The 18,043-nt window shown below is 33.7% G+C and overlaps 1 protein-coding gene across 1 annotated transcript in view; it reads left to right on the forward strand.

The window, feature by feature from the left end:
* The first annotated feature begins 6,784 nt into the window (after positions 1-6,784).
* The window catches only part of LOC129227464 (thyroid hormone receptor beta-A-like), a 55,836-nt gene continuing 44,577 nt past the window's right edge, over positions 6,785-18,043 (forward strand). The window contains exon 1 of the mRNA XM_054862031.1: positions 6,785-6,924. Within this exon, the coding sequence (XP_054718006.1) occupies positions 6,855-6,924 (70 nt within the window). The 5' untranslated portion in view covers positions 6,785-6,854. The remainder of the gene's footprint in view (positions 6,925-18,043) is intronic.

Here is an 18,043-nt window from a genome sequence, read left to right on the forward strand (position 1 = left end):
CCTGTAAGACAATATACCGGTCATCTACGGGTGTGGTTCCTCGTGGACGACCACTACTGAACCCCCGGATAGCTGTTCCTGTAGTTTGAAATTGTCTCCAAAGTCGTGAAACGATGCTGTGAGCACAATTCCGAACTCTGCAGCCACACTTGTCACACTGCGGCCTTCCTCCAACTTCCCAATGATTCGACCTCGGGTAAAAGCATCCAGATGTCGTCTAACAGATTGATTATTCGCCATTTCTCGCTGAGGCAGCAACTCGGTGTGATTTTAACTGCTATACGGCGTGAAATCTCTTTGCCAGAAATATTGATCTTACACCGACAACATGCTTTATACTACTCAGACACTCCCTCATTACGTCTGCCTGCATGTCTGCGCATGTGCTACCGTACATCATCTTACTTAATCTCCTGATTGGTCTTTCTGTCCGCTCTGCCTCTTTATTCAAGCTGATATGCTAATTTTTCGACTTCGTCCTTAGTTTTTGCACACCAGTGTATGTTTGAAAGCCCTAAAAGCTACAAAGTGATCAAAAGCTGTACTTACTTGTAATTTCGGATAATTAATCCTAGAAAAATTGTGTTTTAATCCAATAGTGTACTTCATTCAATGTGAAAGACACACAAACGAAATCATCATTTGTCCGCCGTATTGAGGTGGTTGAATGTATGTCTAAGACAAAAGCGCAAGCGCAATGAGTCTTTTTGCGATTGCATGCTGTTTCGGCTCCTCTGCTCTATTTTCTAGCCTGCATTGCACCTTCAGGCACTATGCTTTCACTTTAGAGGGAATATTTTCACTCGTCTGGAACCCATGGTTATAACAGTGTATCAATAGCTTTAAGGTATGTTTGTCACAGCCAGTGGGGGAAACCAAAGCTTTTTTGTATGGCGGTTTGTGGTTGATTTGCAGTTTGCTTTGGATTTACAGGGTGTCCCAAAACGACCGCATAGATTGCACTTCTAAATATCTCGTTGAAAGTACATAAAAATGCCCAAAGAAGCGTCCCTGTACGGTCCATAATTTACGAGAAAATACGAATAACAAAGTATGACGTCGCAGCCGGTGCAAAGAAAAAACACTTTATTAGACATATCAACAACAGTATTTGCATATCTTTCCAGACGATAATGTTTAAAACATTCGCCGCGTGCATGTACGCCATTGTGCATATACAATGCTGGTAGAAAAAAATTGCATCACCCTCGCACTTTCACAACAATGGCATTATATGAGAAGTTTTGGTCGACCGATTAATGATGAATGAATGTGAAATTCTGCAAAACTTATGAAATGAGCATTTAACAGCAGGAATCCGATAATTGTTTACGTAGATCGGGACTGTTTCCGGGCCAAGGCAAACTGCTGACCCCATGCTCATTTTTCCATTTCTGAACCTGCGTGTGAGTTTAGAGAAAAAAAAATTACTTAACTCTATCTAAATTTGAGTCTAATGGCAGGATAAAGGTTTTTAAATTGTTACTTACCTGTTTTGCCCATGGAACGGAGCAGAATTATCCTGGAAAATGACGGTTTTAACTGAAGTTAAGTGATCCCGAATAGTAGGAAGCAATTTCTCCTCCAAAATACCAATATACACCTGAGCGTTTAGTGTTCCTTGCACAAAGCGAAGCCCACCAACTCCTTGATCAGCAATACATCTCCAAATCATCTGGGATACGGGATGCTTGACTGTGTGTTGAAAGCAGTCTGAATGATATTCCTTTCCTTTGCGGCGTGGTGATTCATTTTTTTTTACCACTACTGTACGTATACTGTTGTTGATATGTTGAGTGAAGTGTTTTTTCTTGCACCGGTAGTGACGTCATACTTTGTTTTTCGTACTTTTCTAGTAAACTATGGATCGTACAGGAACACTTCTTTGGGCAGTTTTTATGTACTCCCAACGAGGAATCTAGCTGTGCAGAGTGTATGTGGTTGTTTTGGGACATCCTGTATACAGGGCCGTCCGAACGGGGGGGGGGGGGGGTCGAGCGGGGCAATTGCCTCGGGCGCTATGAAATGAGGGGGCGCCCTTCGTTTCGACGGAATACGAAGACATTCACACGAAATGAGGGGCGCCCCTCATCGTATAAAATGCCCCAATTGTATAAAATTAGGGGCGCCTTGCGGCGCCCTCTCATTTCGTGTATCATAGATACACAAAATAGAGAATCATTGCAATGATTCTCTATTTTTTCCTAGGACACGAAAATATTCCTCTCTTTAAGTCCCTAAAACATTCGTTTAATTTGTATCATTGAAGCAGATACAATTTCTGAAAATATTAGAATCAAACAAAAGGCTATTTTTGTTTGTCTAGTTCTCACGAAATTTGCTTGAATTCTACCCCTGCGGCAGGGACGTAACCAGAAAAAAGATTTAAGGGGCACATACATTGAAAGAACAAAAAACAGCAAAAAAAAATTTTTTTTTGATCCGATAGGAAAAAGGTCAAAAGGTGTGCAGTCAACATTTTAAAACTTTTAATTTTAAAAACTCAATTTTAGCCTTAAAAACGCGATTATAGGCCATGTTTATTGATGTTAAGGTAAGGGAGGGAGCTCAGAGACTGTTTCCAATCCATTATTTTTTAAAATAGATTGAAATCAATTCCTTCTCCCTCTGCAAGTTTTCGAAATTGAATTTTCAAAAACGAAATTTTAGACAAACTTTGAAGTTTCTTCAAAGTTTGTCTAAAATTTCGTTTAATTGTCCAAAATTTCGTTATAAATAGGAGGGTCTGGAGCATTTCCCCAGAAAATTGCTCAAAATTATGGTCCAAATAATGTAAGCAATTTTTTACATTCAGGGGCTGTTCCGCTTAAATTTTTTGCAAGTGTCGTTTAAAAAACGCATTGCTTTTGATATTAAAGAAAGGCGGCATGGGGAGCCTAGCACGAATATTTTCTTATACTCAAGTCTTAAAACGCAATTTGTAAGGCCATGTTTTTAACATTAGGGCCAGTGATTTTTCGAAATTAGACCTGCAAAAACGAAACTCTGCGCGAATTACGATGTTGTTGAGTATCTGTGGGCTTCTCCCTAAAACTTACAAATATTTGATGCAAAAGAATAACATCTTTGTTTTTAACATATATGAAAGCTGATATTAAGTTGGTACAAGTAAAACCAAAAAACTCTTGAAAAGAATCATTGGATGAGTTCTGATCAAAATTAAATTTCGGATGTAATTTATTTCGATTAATACATTTTCCATTTATAATCAGCAAATTATTTCTTCGTGTTCTTAGTTTGATCAATGTGAATAACCAATTCAGTTTTAATTGTTTGTTTTTTGTCTAGTGGAATAACATTTTACAAGATAAATATTTGAATTTTTAATATTTCCATTTTTCGAAAAGTTTTTGGGGCATTAATGTTTCACATATATTAGAAACAGGTTCATTGCTTATGTATTAGTTTGTATTATGCATAGCCGTCTGATTTTTCTGTTCATTAGTACATAAAAAAATCCAATATGACGCGTTCACGCATATTATGCACTGATGTCATAAGTAACTTGATTTTTTTTTGTGCGTAAAGGGGCTAGGGGGCGCCAGGAAACTTTCGCCCCGGGAGCTGACAGCTCTTCGGACGGCCCTGCCTGTATATGCCTACTATAAATCACTAAGTCAATGTGATCATGGTTCTAAGTCCAAGACATCGCCTCGAAGGAGATTGATTCTTAAATTCGCTGTCTGCTTGTACCGATTGCAGTTGAAGAGACTCTGCAATGAATCCTGAACACAATTTACCTTTTCTCATTTTAATCAATTTTATTCAATTTCTAACTTTTGAATTGAATTTGTTTAAGCAATTATTAGCTCACTGACGATTCTAACTAATCTCGACTCAACTAATCAATACAATTTGCTTCTTTTGTTTGTCAAATACCTCGAGAAAAATTCCTTGTTTCGTCACCGTCTGAAGTGCAAATAAAAATGTTTTTGTGTTTACCGTCTAGTCATTGAGAGAAAATTACTACTTCTTATTTTTGTATCATATGAGTTTAGCGATATGAAATCGTGAGTTAGAATAGCTTCAACTTCAAAGGAAGAATGACATACAAGGGGAAAAAACTCGAATCGATAATGAAATGATTAATTATCATTGAAAAACTAATCCATCACACTAGAAGGTAGCAGGACTAAAGCTAACATAATTATCTTATACAGGTGAAATGAATAATGCATCATACTTTTGATTCATTGAGATAAAACTATTGCTTCTTATAACGAGAAACGTGTTTCAATTGAAAAGCATCGCTAAGAATACAAATAATTTGAGAAAGAAAATTGTTGAATTTGTTGTTGCTAACAACTCGAAACAAATCATACATTAAAATGTAATTAATAGAAAATTGAATTCGGATAACAAAAAAGAACATGTAATGTGGTATTTAATGGTGTTGATATAATGAAACGGACACTAATTTTTTTAAATCTTTGACCCGCGTAATTACACAGGGTGTGTATAAAGAATTGAACTAATAAACAATATTATTTTTAAAAAATCAAGATTTGTACATAATTCCTTTTTTTATATTTTGATCATTATCTCACTAAGTGTTTTTGCCACTAAACCAGTATTAGTTCAGGGCATGTAGGTGGCGCTGATATCAAAAAATTGAAATGGCGTCTACGAAGAAAAAACTCACAGGGAAACCACGAAGGGATTTTGATGGTTAACCCTTCAAAACATGTGGTTTCAGCAAATTTTGGCAAGTCTAATATGATTTTTTTTTTGTTCAACATATCTTCAAGGTGTTCAGTACGTTCAGTAAGTGAAACTCAATAAGATTATTTTATTGGGTCTTATTTTACAGCATTTTTGTAGTTTTTGTCAATTTTAATATAAGTTCTATACAAATCATTGCATTTATTTCTAGACGTTTTCGGAAGCATTTTAAAAATGTCAGGTAATAATTTATTTTTGCACAAATTATCTGAAAAAATATAATTACAAACATAATTTTTATATGAAAGAGCTTCAATATTCAGATGTCTTAATTGTTTAAACTTTAGAAAAAAAGAAGGAAAGAATGAAAGAAAAAAATCCACTGTCGGGAGAACATTTTGTATAATACTTGTTTTAAGAAATGGCTCCCAAAAAAAGCACTATTTTTTTTAAAAACAGAAATGAATGTTTTATGCTTAATTTCCTACTAAAATTAAAAATGCTGTAGAGGCTGTACGAAATCTTTCCATTTTTGTATTACATGCTAGTGTCACTTTTAAAATACCCAGGACAAGTCTTAGAAAGAAATTATCAGACAATCTTAATTTGAAAGAATAGCCCTGCACACGAACATAAATAAATTAAGAGTTAAAAAATGAAGGGCTAGTTCGTGTGCCTAAAGGAAGTTTAATATGTTACGAAACATTTTAAATCAAAACAATGAAGAAGCAAAGAATAATAAAAAGAATGCCAGAAAAGGACATGCACAGAAGACACTAACGCTTTAACTAGTGATTTAAAAATTGAATCGGCCGAGACAGTATTAGTTAACTTACTTTAGTCGGTGAATATGTTATATTTCATTTTGAAAGCAGTTATTTTTTTGGAGTAATAATTGCTAAAATAAACGATTCTAATCATGATGTAAGTGCTATGATAAAAAGTGGCCTCTAAAGTAGAAAATGGTAAAGAAAAAGTGATTTATTGTGGAGAACTACAGATGATTTCATGCAGTTGCAGGACCATTAGACAACCAAAAGCTACACAGACACGTTGTACAAGAATTTTTTTCTTAACATTGCCAATCATTTTTTTTACCATTTACTATTAAATTATTGTTACTGATTCATGTTCATTAAAATGAATAAACAGCCAAAAATATTGCTATTCTTTATTACATGTTTTCTATTAATTGAATGTACAATATTGGACTTGGATTTTAATTCTTAGGTAAAAAATTTATATTGGCCACAACTGGAGCATTAGGTTTTCACAACTAGCTCATAGGTAGTCACAAAAGGTGAAAATGACACTTTTTCAGTTAAATTGGCTTCCGTTTGTTTTGTTTATTAAATTGCTTATGAGTTTATATGTATGTTAAAGAAACTAAAATTCTGGGCAAACTGACATAAATTTTATTGTTATAGTGCGTCTACAAGAAGAACTTGGTCCCTTAGAACTTTCTCTTGGCCTTAAACTGGCCACAACATGTTACCTACCCTAAGATCTCCAATTTCCTCTAGATCTTTTACTCTAGTGTTTTTGCGAAATTCAGAATTTTGTAGAAGCGATTAGATTAAGAATTCATAGTATTGATAAATAAGAAAGTTTCATAACGGCTGCAATAAACTAGTCTTTTGAATGTCTCTGCGTGTGTGTATGTGAATAAAGTTTGAGATTTTTTTAAATTGAAATATTTCTCTATGCCTTACTTGTTTCTAACAGGCGATATTATAAATCAACTTGTAGGTTTCTAGACACCAATTCCGTAAGACCACTCTCAAATTTGCAGAATAGCTTTCAGAAACGACGTTGTGTTGAATTTAAGGAAGTTTTAATATGTGTTGAGTTTGGCTCTCCTATCCTACGACTTCCTACATGTTTTGATGCTCTCAGTCGATGTAACTCAAAATCAATGCCTCATACAATCTGGACATATTTTACCGAGACAATACGGAGAACATCTTCGCCTGTGTGAGAAATTCCCGAATCATTTCCATACAAATCTCTCGGCATCAAGGCGAAGTTGTCACTCACGATGTTTTCCTTTTTCCAGTTGACGGGTCTCGTGGCTGGTTCCTGCATGGTCCAGGGAGCGACGGGCTGATCCGGGCCTGGCTGCCGGGGCGAAAGCGGGGATTTGACCAGTGATTGCTGCAACTCGGACGTGAATGTTGAACCTGCTGTGTTTTGGGTTTGTGGTTGGAAACTCGTGGCACCACGTTGGCCACGCCTTACCAGGTAAGGGGAACTTGTTTTATACCTAACTAGCGATACCCGCACGGCTTTGCCCGTAGTAGAAAATTAAGAGGTCATTTGGTTCACCTGAAAACTTACAAATAATGGATGATGAATTTCTCGCCAATCTGCAATGTTAATTTGCTTGCCCACGCTATGGTAATTTGCTCGTCCATGTTATGGTAATTTACTCGTCCATGTTATGGCAATTCGCTCGGTGTAGAGGAATTAAATCCACCAATGGTGGTAAAATTAAAATCATAGAAAAAGAACAAACTCGAATTTTCAAATAAATAGCTTCAAGGTGCTCACCCCTACACTGTAAAAACGATTCAGAAACGTTCCTGGAAAATAATGGGCAGCTGATGTGCCCAATTTCTGCCAGTAACATATCTTGCAAAGTCCAGGAACGTTTTCCGCTAAAATTCAGTAACCTTCCTGATATTATGCTGGAATCTTTCTGAAAAATGCAGAAATCGCCCCGTTCATAGCCAGTCACGTCTTTGGAAAATTAGAGTAAGCTTAGGAAAGTACAATATAATAACTTGGCCCCTTCCCGATTTATCAAGGAAGTTCCAAGAGCATTAATGCAAACATGGGCAAAGCTAAGTCAGAACTGCAGATAAGTAAAGGCAATTTTACTCACCTGCAATTCTTGCAAAGCTACGTAGTCCATACTTATTTGCTCCCTTGTGGGAGATTATTTAGCATGGACAGGCCGTAATTGAACTGATGACGACTCACTTTATAAATACGCACAGTTAATATTTACACTGGGAGCTAAAAATATTTTTCACAACAGTGAAAAGTCTGCATTCGTGCAACTTGAAGAAATTCAGGAAACTTTTTGACGATGATACTTGATTTTTCCAGGAAGTGTATAAAAACCATAAAATTCCCGAAACGTAACACGGAAATACCCAGTAACGTTTCGGATTTTTTTTTACAGTGTATGCTACGAACTATTTTTGGGCCAAGTTTCATGAAAATTGCCCGAATGGTGTAGGCGCTATGAGCGTAACAGACATTCAGACATCCAGAGACACAGACATTCAGCTTTATTTGACAATCACACTGAAAGAAAATTCCGAATCGTCTCAGATTATTTCAGGGCAACGTTTCCGAATTTCACGGGCTTATACCAGTTTCTGTAAAAATCTTCTTTGCGAAACATTTTTCTGTACTGCTACAACGTTGCATGAATGCGAACTTCTCACGCTTGTGAAAAATAATTTTAGATACAAGTTTGGAAATTTAATCAGCGCTTTTAATAACTGTTGCAGTTTTGTGCCCATTATGCTCCATCCGGATTGGCAAAAAGCCAATATATAAGACGAGCTGACTTATCCGAAGTTTGGTTCCAGAATTGCCGCGAGACGGAATCAGAATTTGTACGAAAGCCTCTTTGCAGAAAACTAATTCCCAAGCTTTGGATGTGTTGTCTGAATGATTTTTGGTTATTGTATTCTGCAAATGAAGACGGTTTTATCAATACAAATTAAGAACAAATAAGATGTGAAATTGTATTTTATTACTGTAAACATTTTCCAATACATTTTTGTTGAATTTGGTAACTAAATTAGCTTTCACATTTTACCTGAAGGGATAGTGTACTCAACTTATCGTCAATTGTTTTACGACATACCAACCAGCGAATATTATAACGTATTTATAAATACTAGAAGCAAGGTTGGATTATAAACTGTTTGGGAACCGAAATGTAAGATAAATCGGTTTGTCCTTTTCAAGGGTTTCTGGTTTGATTAAGACAAAAACGAAGACTATAAGGAGTATCCAGGTATTGGAACTTGTTAGGAATTGCGGGTAAAGAGGCTAGACTTTTGCTTGCTGCCTTGTATTAGCTTTGACCATGTAGTCTAAAATGATTCAGGAGCCTTTCTACAAAATTAGAATGGCGCCTAGCGATAGCGTTAAACATATGCAAGGTTTCTTGGGAGGTTCCTGATTGATTCCAAAAATGTAACTGACTTCTACTGGGAAATGAAGTTTTGTGGATTCCTTAGAAATATTCCAGGTAATTTGTTGAGAAGTCACTGATTTTTTGATGTAAATCTCTCTGATTTTTGGTCAGATACGTTACTATGAGAATTTAGGCACATTAGGCACACTGTCCATTATCTTCCAGAAGGGTTTCAGAATTGTTTTTACAGTGCATCGTTTGGGTACTGCCGATTGGGGTGACTTTGCAACATCCGGAGTAAATTTTCAAAAATTAAACCGATTTTTCAAATATTAGATTTCATCATTTCAGAAGTTTGACGACTTCCCCTACAGAACTTACACAGTAAAAACGATTCAGAAATGTTCCTGGAATATAATGGGCAGCTGATGTGCCCAATTTCTTCCAGTAACATATCTTACAAAAACCAGGAACGTTTTCCGTTAAAGTTCAGTGAACTTTCTAGAAAATATGCAGAACTCTTCCCGTTTAAAGCCAGTTGTGTCTTTGGAATCTTAGACTAAACTAAGGTGGATATACTATAATAAATTGACACCTTACTGCGTTTCGAGAAAATCTCCAAAATCAGTATTACGAACCGACACGAAGCTTAGAAAGAATTGCAAGTAAGTATCAAGAATTTAACTCGCCTGATACTCTTGCTAAGCTACGTAGTCCATAGATTGATTTGCGCCATTTCACTGTAAAAAAATTCCGAAACGTTACTGAGTATTTTCATAACGTCTCGGGATTTCAATGGTTTTCATACACTTTCTGGAAATATCAAGTATCACTGTCAAAAAGTTTCCTGAATTGCTACAAGTTGCATGAATGCAGAATTCTCACTGTTGTAAAAATAGTTTAATTCCCAGTTTAAAGATTAATTGACAGTGTTTATAACGTGTATCAGCTTTTACTCGATTGCGGCTCGTCCAGACTGATTTAAGCTCCCAAAGGGAGCGAATAAGTCTTTGGACTACGTAGCTTGCTGGAATTGCAATGAAGTGTTATGCCTGACTAGTTGACCCGTGCGGAACTCCGCACTGCTTCAAATCGTTTCATAAGGCATTTCGTTCTTTAAAAATTTCAAAGGAAGAACTTCATGAAAAAGAACCGAAAAAAAGTACACGGAAAAAGTAAGCGCACAAGAAAAGGCATGTAATTTGAAGACATCGGTAACAAAACCTCGTTAAGGATAACGTTGTGATAATTTGATCATCGCTCACCTTTTGGTTGTACGTAATTTCAATGCAAACATAAATATCATTAAAAGTGTGGCTGAGTAGGAACTTGTGAAAAAGCAGTAATTGTGCATGTGAAAAAACAGGTTGTGGCAAATACACTCCTGCCTATGTGAGCATCTGACGGGAAAAAAAGGAACATTAAAGAGATATTTATTGGCACGGATTTGAATTGGCGATATTCTGATTAACAGAACGACACTCCAACAAACCTAGCAATTGCGCCTTCCTTTTCGAATGCTATTCATTGAAGGAATGCGTAGTAAAAAACAGCAAAAAGCTTTTTGCCGAAAGAAAGTAATCAGATTATGCGTCTATGTTTTGTCATTAGGCAGCATGATACGACTCAAAATTATTCGTATAACATGGAATTTGACTAAAGAATGACGAATATCTCACGTAGCAATTGAAACAAACATTCTAGAGAAGTAGTAAATTCGATTGAAAAAAATAAGTGTTTTTATTTTTGAAATTTTAACAATTTCCCATAGCAGGCTTCTTAAACCTATACGACTTAAATGCCCGCACTTGTTTTTCTTTTAATCGAACACTTAAAATTCAAAACCGAAACCAGTTGAACTGAGTCTGTTTTTTAAGTAATTTTTCGAACGTAGACAAAATGCTTTTTTTTTTTTCAGCCGAAAGCAGAGGAGTAGAAAATGATTTCTTACTAATGACGTTGATAATAATTTTAATGTTTTATATCGCATTCGCGCGGATAAAAAAGTAAGGTTTACTGCGAGAAACTCGTAGTTTCAATTTGGCCGGCGTATTTTTTTTTTTTTTTTTCATTTGTACAAAACTGAAATTTGAACACTATTATTAGAAAAATCTACATTTCAGCTTACAATGAAAATGTTTTCCTGCACAAAAAGGATTCCCTTGAGGTAAATCTAATAATTTTTTGTTCTTGCATTATGCTTAGTGGTCTGGATGAAGTCAAAGCTTTTAAAAAAAAAAGGAAGAACACCCTTCGATTAACAGTCAACTTATCCGAATGATAACTGTAGCCTGCATAAAGGAGTCGAAACACCAAGTAGCATTCCCACTGCATTTATTTTATTACGTCTGTATGTTATGAGTACATGTAATGCGTAATACTAATATAAATTTGATATTATGTCGTACAGCCCAAACTTGCCCGAAGTTCAGATAGTTTATAGCCGAACGCTCTACCGAAAAAAACTTATCAATTTAACCGAACAACTAAGTCCAGTGCTTTTAAGCTTTATTAAAATATGAACACACACACAGGCTATTTTTTTTTTTTTTTTTTTTTTTTGCGAAAGCAGCGTAAAAAAATGGAAAACTGCATTAGAACTTTGCTTTAAAAAATGCATAAGAACTACAGGCTGCATCAAGGTTTTGAAACAGCAATGGGCGTTTTCGAAAATTTGATTTTTCGACCGCAAGTCTATTTTTCGTCATTAGCCAGTCTGATAAGTTTTAAAATGAGAGGGGAATAATATATAAGATATTGAAGAAAAATGTTTTTATTTTTGAAAATTTTTACAATTTGTTACAGCAGGCTGCTTGAACCGCTAGAACTTAGATGGCAGCACGCGTTCATCATTTAACAGCACGGTTAAAATACAAAATAAATTGAACTATGCTCTTTTTTAAGCGTAGCTTTTCGAATGTAGTAAAAATGTGATAAGCTATTTGGTTTTTTTGCAAAAAGAAGAAAAAATATATATTTTACCCTTCAAATTGAGGTAGTAATTTTTTTATTTGTTCAAAGAGTCAAAAACTCATTAGAAGAATATATATTTCAATATAAGATTTATTATTTTTTTCTGAACAAAAAACAATTCTATACTGTAGTCTGGAATCTTAACCCTGTTACTTATATTTTCGCTTACATTATGCTTTGATTTTCTTACCAGAGCCAAAGCTTAAAAAAAAAAAAAAAAAAAAAAAACGTGCATTTTAGAAGTAATTTAGCAAAGTCACATTAAGATTTCATAACAGCAAGGAGCGTTTCCTTCTCATATATTCTATTTCCTCATATTTGTTATTCACTTAATTAAGGGTTCATATAATGCGCGATATTTCTCTAATTTTTTGATGCAGATTGTCCGGACGTGGGTCCGAACACGCACTCTCCTGGTTTCGAAGAGAACGCTCTGCCAATCAAGCTATTCAGCTCTGTCGGTCATGGTGCAAGTTAAAGTTATAAGTTTAACCGAAAACGTCATTCTGGTTCTTTAAAACACGTTTTTCCGCTGAAAAAAACAATTTTTAGACCGTGGGTCTATTTTTCGTCAGTAGCCAGCACCATAAGCTTTAAAATAAGGTGTAAATCAAAGAAATCGATCAAGAATTGAAGAAAATCTGGCGTAGAAACCAAAAACAGGCTACAGAAATAATATATAAGGATACTTTCCTGCAGTTCTGGCTTAGCTTTGACCGTGTTTGCAATACAGCTTTTGGAGCTGTAATATTATCCCTATCTAAGTTTACTCTAAAGTTCCAGTGACACGCCTAGCTTCATACGGGAATATTTCCGTTTTTTTCTGGATAATCTGAGGAAGGTTACTGAATTTTGCGAGATATGTTACTGGCAGAAATTGGGCACATCAGCTGTCTATTCTTTTCCAGGAACGTTTCTGAATCGTTTTTACAGTGTTGGACGCTTTATGATTCCGGACGGACCGCAATCGAACTCAAGCCGATGCACTTTATAAACACACTTAGTCGATCTTTAATGTAGGAGCTAAACATATTTTTCACAACAATTAAAAAGTCTGCATTCGTGCAACTTTTAGCAATTCAGGAAACTTTTTGACAAGGATACTTGATTTTTCCAGGAAGTGGATAAAAACCATTGAAATCCAGAAATGGTACACGGAAATACTCAGTAACGTTTCGATTTTTTTTTTACAGTGCAGTAAGAATGAGTTAATCCATGATTGGTAAGAAATTGATTGAAATGGGTGTTGAACAACCTGTTGAAAGATACATTCGGGATGATTAAGTAAAAGGTCGTCTTACGTTTGTTTTCAAGTTTCAAAAACCCAAGTCCTTTAGTAGAACTACGAGAGTAACGTCGACAACACACACGCGCCTTAATAGTGAAAGGATATCTTATTGTCATTCCTGGATTTCATTGTGTTTTGTTGCTCTGAGCTAATTTTACAAAAATAAAGCTTGATTCCTAAGGAATAGATATGTTTCGAATTTATTTTGTTCAGAAGATGATGAAAGATTGATTAGATATCACTCCAGTTTATGCACTTGGTTCAGCTTGAGTCACAAGTATATTGGATCAGTATCTGAATTTCTTCCATGTATTAGATATATTGATCTGGTATTCTACCTTCAAATACTTTTCAACAATTCTTTAAAGGTAAAATTAAACATTATATTAACTAAAACCTTTAAGATATGCTCATATATATCTTAATCACTTAGTAATTCAGAACTAACGCAAAGCTATAAAAGATACTTCCTTGTCCTATGCAGGCAACAGTTGAGCATTCGTTATCTTATTTACTCTTTTAAACCTTTTTTTTTTTTTTTGGTAGTATTGCAATGAGAGAGAAATTTTGTTTTATCAGCATCTGTGTAAAAACAAACAAACATGCTCCCCTGTGGAAACAGGTAGTTGAGTAGTTAAGTAATCTCACCACGTTACGGTATGTTTGTACTTCCTATATCATGAGTAGTTTTTTTTCATAAAAAGTTATCTTATCAACTACGACCCCGGGGAGTTGAATATCACCCCTGATAAAAAAAATTATCTGTTTCTCTAGTGTTTGCTAGATTTTTTTATGGTCATCTCAACGATAAAGACTGGATTGGAAAGTAATGATCTCAAATTTTCGAAAATTTTCTCTACTCATAGAATGACGTCTTATCTATACAAATATTTTAAACTGGTTCTCAATTCAAATTTTGCCCTGCTATGGCTGTAGCAGGAATTATAATTTAATGTCGGAAATTGCGATTGTAGTTTGAAGTTAAATTGGAGACTAAATGTGGGAGAAGAAAAAACTGTATAAAACATTTAGCAAACTTTGTCATAATGCTTTAACTTCTTGGCATCTTTGGAACTTGCTTTGTGTGGGGGTTTTCTTCATAACTCTATTGACGGAGAAATGAAACGTGATTCGAATTGGGCAAGAAACGCTCAATACGTTTAAAATCAATAAATACAATTTTCTCCAGTATGGAAGGTCTTCATAAGTATGCGAATTAGAATAAAAAAGTACTAAATAAAATAAAAAATGATAGTTAGACTTTCTGATCGATTAGTTCATCAAATTAGGTTGTTTGTGTAAAATTTTTGGTTTGTATAGAACAGTTATGTTAATAATGGAAATAAAAATAACAATAAAATGAAATTTCAATGCGTTAAATTGCACAAATTGCAGAGAACTCACATCTTTTGCATTGAAAAAGAAGCGCATTGTAACTTTGAAGCACATGGCTGCATTGTTTACAATTCAATTTGTTCTTTTTCGTTAATTTTTGTTTTCGGTTGTCCCGTTAATCCGCTATTTTTACTTTTTAAACTGTTCGCTCTCTGCCTCGTTTGCTTTTGTCGACTCACATAAGCTCAACTCTTTTTCTTTGCAAAAGAAGTTTATTATAACTCTAAGACACGTGTTTTTGTAGATATGTGCAAATCTTTGCGTTTTAACATTGTAGGGTAGGCTCACCAATCGTGGCCAGTTTAAGACCAAGAGAAATTTCTAAGGAACCAAGTTCCTCTTGTAGACGTACTGTAGCAATAAAATATATGCCAGTTTTCCAAGAATTTAAGCTTCTTTACTATACATATGAACTCAAAAGTAATTAAATAAAGAAAAATAGTTACAATTACCGTGTGTTCAAGCTCCCTTCAAAGGAGTTAGGAGCATAGAGTGTTAGGAGCACTAACACTCTATATGTACTTTTAATTTTTTCTAAAAGATTTGCATTTCTTTAAATTTTCTGTTGATATTCCGCGTGTTCTGAATAACAAGTGTAGTTTTTTAACAAAATATTAAATTTTTGCATTTTGTGCTCTTCCATAAAAATATTTACAAACCAAAACATGATTCATTCTGAATGTGAGAGGCCTAAAACGTCACTCAGAAACTTGGAGACGTTTTAGGCCTCTTAAGCTCAGATAAAAAAATAATGATCGAGCATAGCACAAATGGTTTGAGATTCTTCCTCTACTTCACTATATTCGTGCTCCACGGAACGAATTAACCATATAATTGACAGAACGGTAGGGAAAACCACTCAAATCAGTGTGTTTAGTCGCTACTTTTCTGGACTGTGCATAGGTCCATGAAATGTTTCATATCTTTCATGCAGAAAATATTCAATGTAAAGCTTTTCAAATATTTGTATGAATACCAGACGAAAGAAATAAAAAATACATTCAGATTGTTATTGGAAATATTTGAAACTTTTTAAATATGCAAAAAAGGAAAAGCCTAGTTGAAAGCAGCATAACAGAAGCATCAAACAGCGTAAGAGAGCCAAATAATCACATTTTGAAAAATTATATGCACTGGTAAATATTTTATTTCGTAAGGTTAGTAGTTATTGGTGAAGACATGCAATATTAGACAATTACGAAAAATATATTTAATGTGTAATTGGAAATTCAGTGAAAAAGAAATTTAGAATCTCTTTTGAAACACTTTATTAAAATTTCAGTAGTTAATGCTCCCCCCCCCTCCTTCCATTCTTCTCACTTGTTTAAGAATAATTATGTGAAGTATAAGTTGGAAAAAAACAAGTAATGCAAGAAAAATAAAGCATATAATATTTTTTTTTGCAAATTTAAAAATTGGCGAAAAACCGTTGGGTTTTGAAAGAAAAGAAAATGGTAATCTACTCTGCATTCAGTGCTAAACATGCTTAAAAATGTCTCAGACATTTTCAACAAACACGACAAAAACTTAATTTTGCAGTCTAGTATTATCATTTACATCACCTGTTCTTGAGTGATTTCATTTATTTTCTGAAAGTGATTGAATAACAAAGTAAACTTTATTTTAACGTAACTATAGGATTTGATTTTTTTTAAATATGCCTCTGACTGAAATTATATACAGCGTATTTATAATGCTTAAGGTTTCCTAAGTATATGTTCCTAATTTTTAAAAGTTCAAGTCAAACTTACAAATGCTGAAATTATTATTATTTTGAAATTTCCGAACACGTCGCTATATTTGAAGAAATTACACCATTTTTTATAAATAAATTTATTGGACTAATAAATTCCGTAGTTTGACAAACTAGATGTTTTTTTTTCCTCTACGTCCGTTAGAGGCGTTTATTGGTTTTTGAATTAGCATAATGTATGGTAAAAACATTAAAAGTTTAAACTTAAAGTGCAATTTTTTTCGAAATGAGTGTTTTCGTCAATATGCGCATTTCAAAAATGATAACTAAAAATATTTTATTCCCAATTTTCATTCTATCAATTATCATTCTATTTTTATGAAATTTTGGAGACATTGTCTCTAACTGTTATTTAAAGAATATATAACAATAATCAATTATAATCATAAAAGAAAAATTTAATTTTTGTTACAGTTTTTTATTTAAATATCAACGTTTTAAATTTGCTGAAATTGTTACGAAAAAGGTTTTGATGACAGCTGTGAAATTTTTAATTTCAATATATCCTCAAAATCGTTGGTAGAGTTCTAGACGAGAGTCATTAAGTTTCTTTGGTGATACTTTTATTCTCATAACTTATTAAAAAATTACTTTATAGCATTTGTGAAGATTTTGAAAATTTTCTACATAAATTCGACTAGTAGTTAGCAATTTGTAAAAAAAAAAATGCTAATATTTTATTTTTAAATACTAGTTAATTATCATTAAAAAAACATCAAAACAAAAAAGACTATTATAATGTCTGAAAACAGTTTTTCCAAAAAAAAGAAAAAAAGTGTCCGAATGTGTTTGGAGAGTTTAAAGACTTTTTATTGATTACCTTTGTTCAAACATTTACATAATAATTGAAAATTTTAAAGCAGATATTACAAATCTTTGATTTACATTTTTAGATTCGTGAACATTATTTTTTTTATATATGTTTCAATTACTGAAACAAAAAACATACTGATTTTTTAAAGCATATTTATCATTTTATATTTATTCGGCAAAATATATGTATTTTGATTTTTTTTTCGAAATCAAGGTGTAATGAAAATGGTTAGCAAAATAACACGCCCAAAGCTGATAGAATGAAAATTAAAATAAGTCTTTATTGCCAGAGTTTTTCCAAACCCCAAACAAACACACACACATTCATTCAACTTTTTAAAATTAAATAGTGGGAGTTTATTTTCTCCATATAGATAAACAAGCAAACAATCCGAAAAAAAAGAAAAGATATTTGCTGCAAAATGTATCGTACCATCAATCATAAAAACGCGTTTTTAACTCAATTTACTGATCTATCTCCGATAAAATGTTCTAAAACTCACAAGGGACAAATGGTGGGGGGTTCAAGGACGTTAAATGACAAGATATTAAAAGGGAGACGAACCGAGGTTGCGCTCTGTCAACATCCATGATGGTGCAGGTTTAAAGGTGGGAGTGATGCCCCGTTATCAATTTTACTGTAACAGAGCGACGATATTCGAAAGTCAAACGTTGACATTTTTCGGTAAGCAATAGTTGAACTTACTTTTAGTTAAATTTTTGAGCTTTATATGATTGACCCTAATTCTTTGAAAAAAGTTTTTTTTTTTTTTTTTTTTTTTTTAAAGAAAGCTTGAGAACGAGTCTCGGGAAAATAGTAAAAAAACAAAGTAGATTTTTTTTCTTAAAGAGATTGCTAGAAAAATAACTTATGAAAAATAATGTTTAGGTTTTTTTTTTCTAATTTAAAAAAGAGAAAAAGAAAAAGATATTTTTTTTCTTTTTTGAAAATAATATAAAATAAATTTATGAAGTCAGT

This window comes from Uloborus diversus, chromosome 8 (assembly GCF_026930045.1).
Source record: "Uloborus diversus isolate 005 chromosome 8, Udiv.v.3.1, whole genome shotgun sequence".
Classification (NCBI taxonomy): domain Eukaryota; kingdom Metazoa; phylum Arthropoda; class Arachnida; order Araneae; family Uloboridae; genus Uloborus; species Uloborus diversus.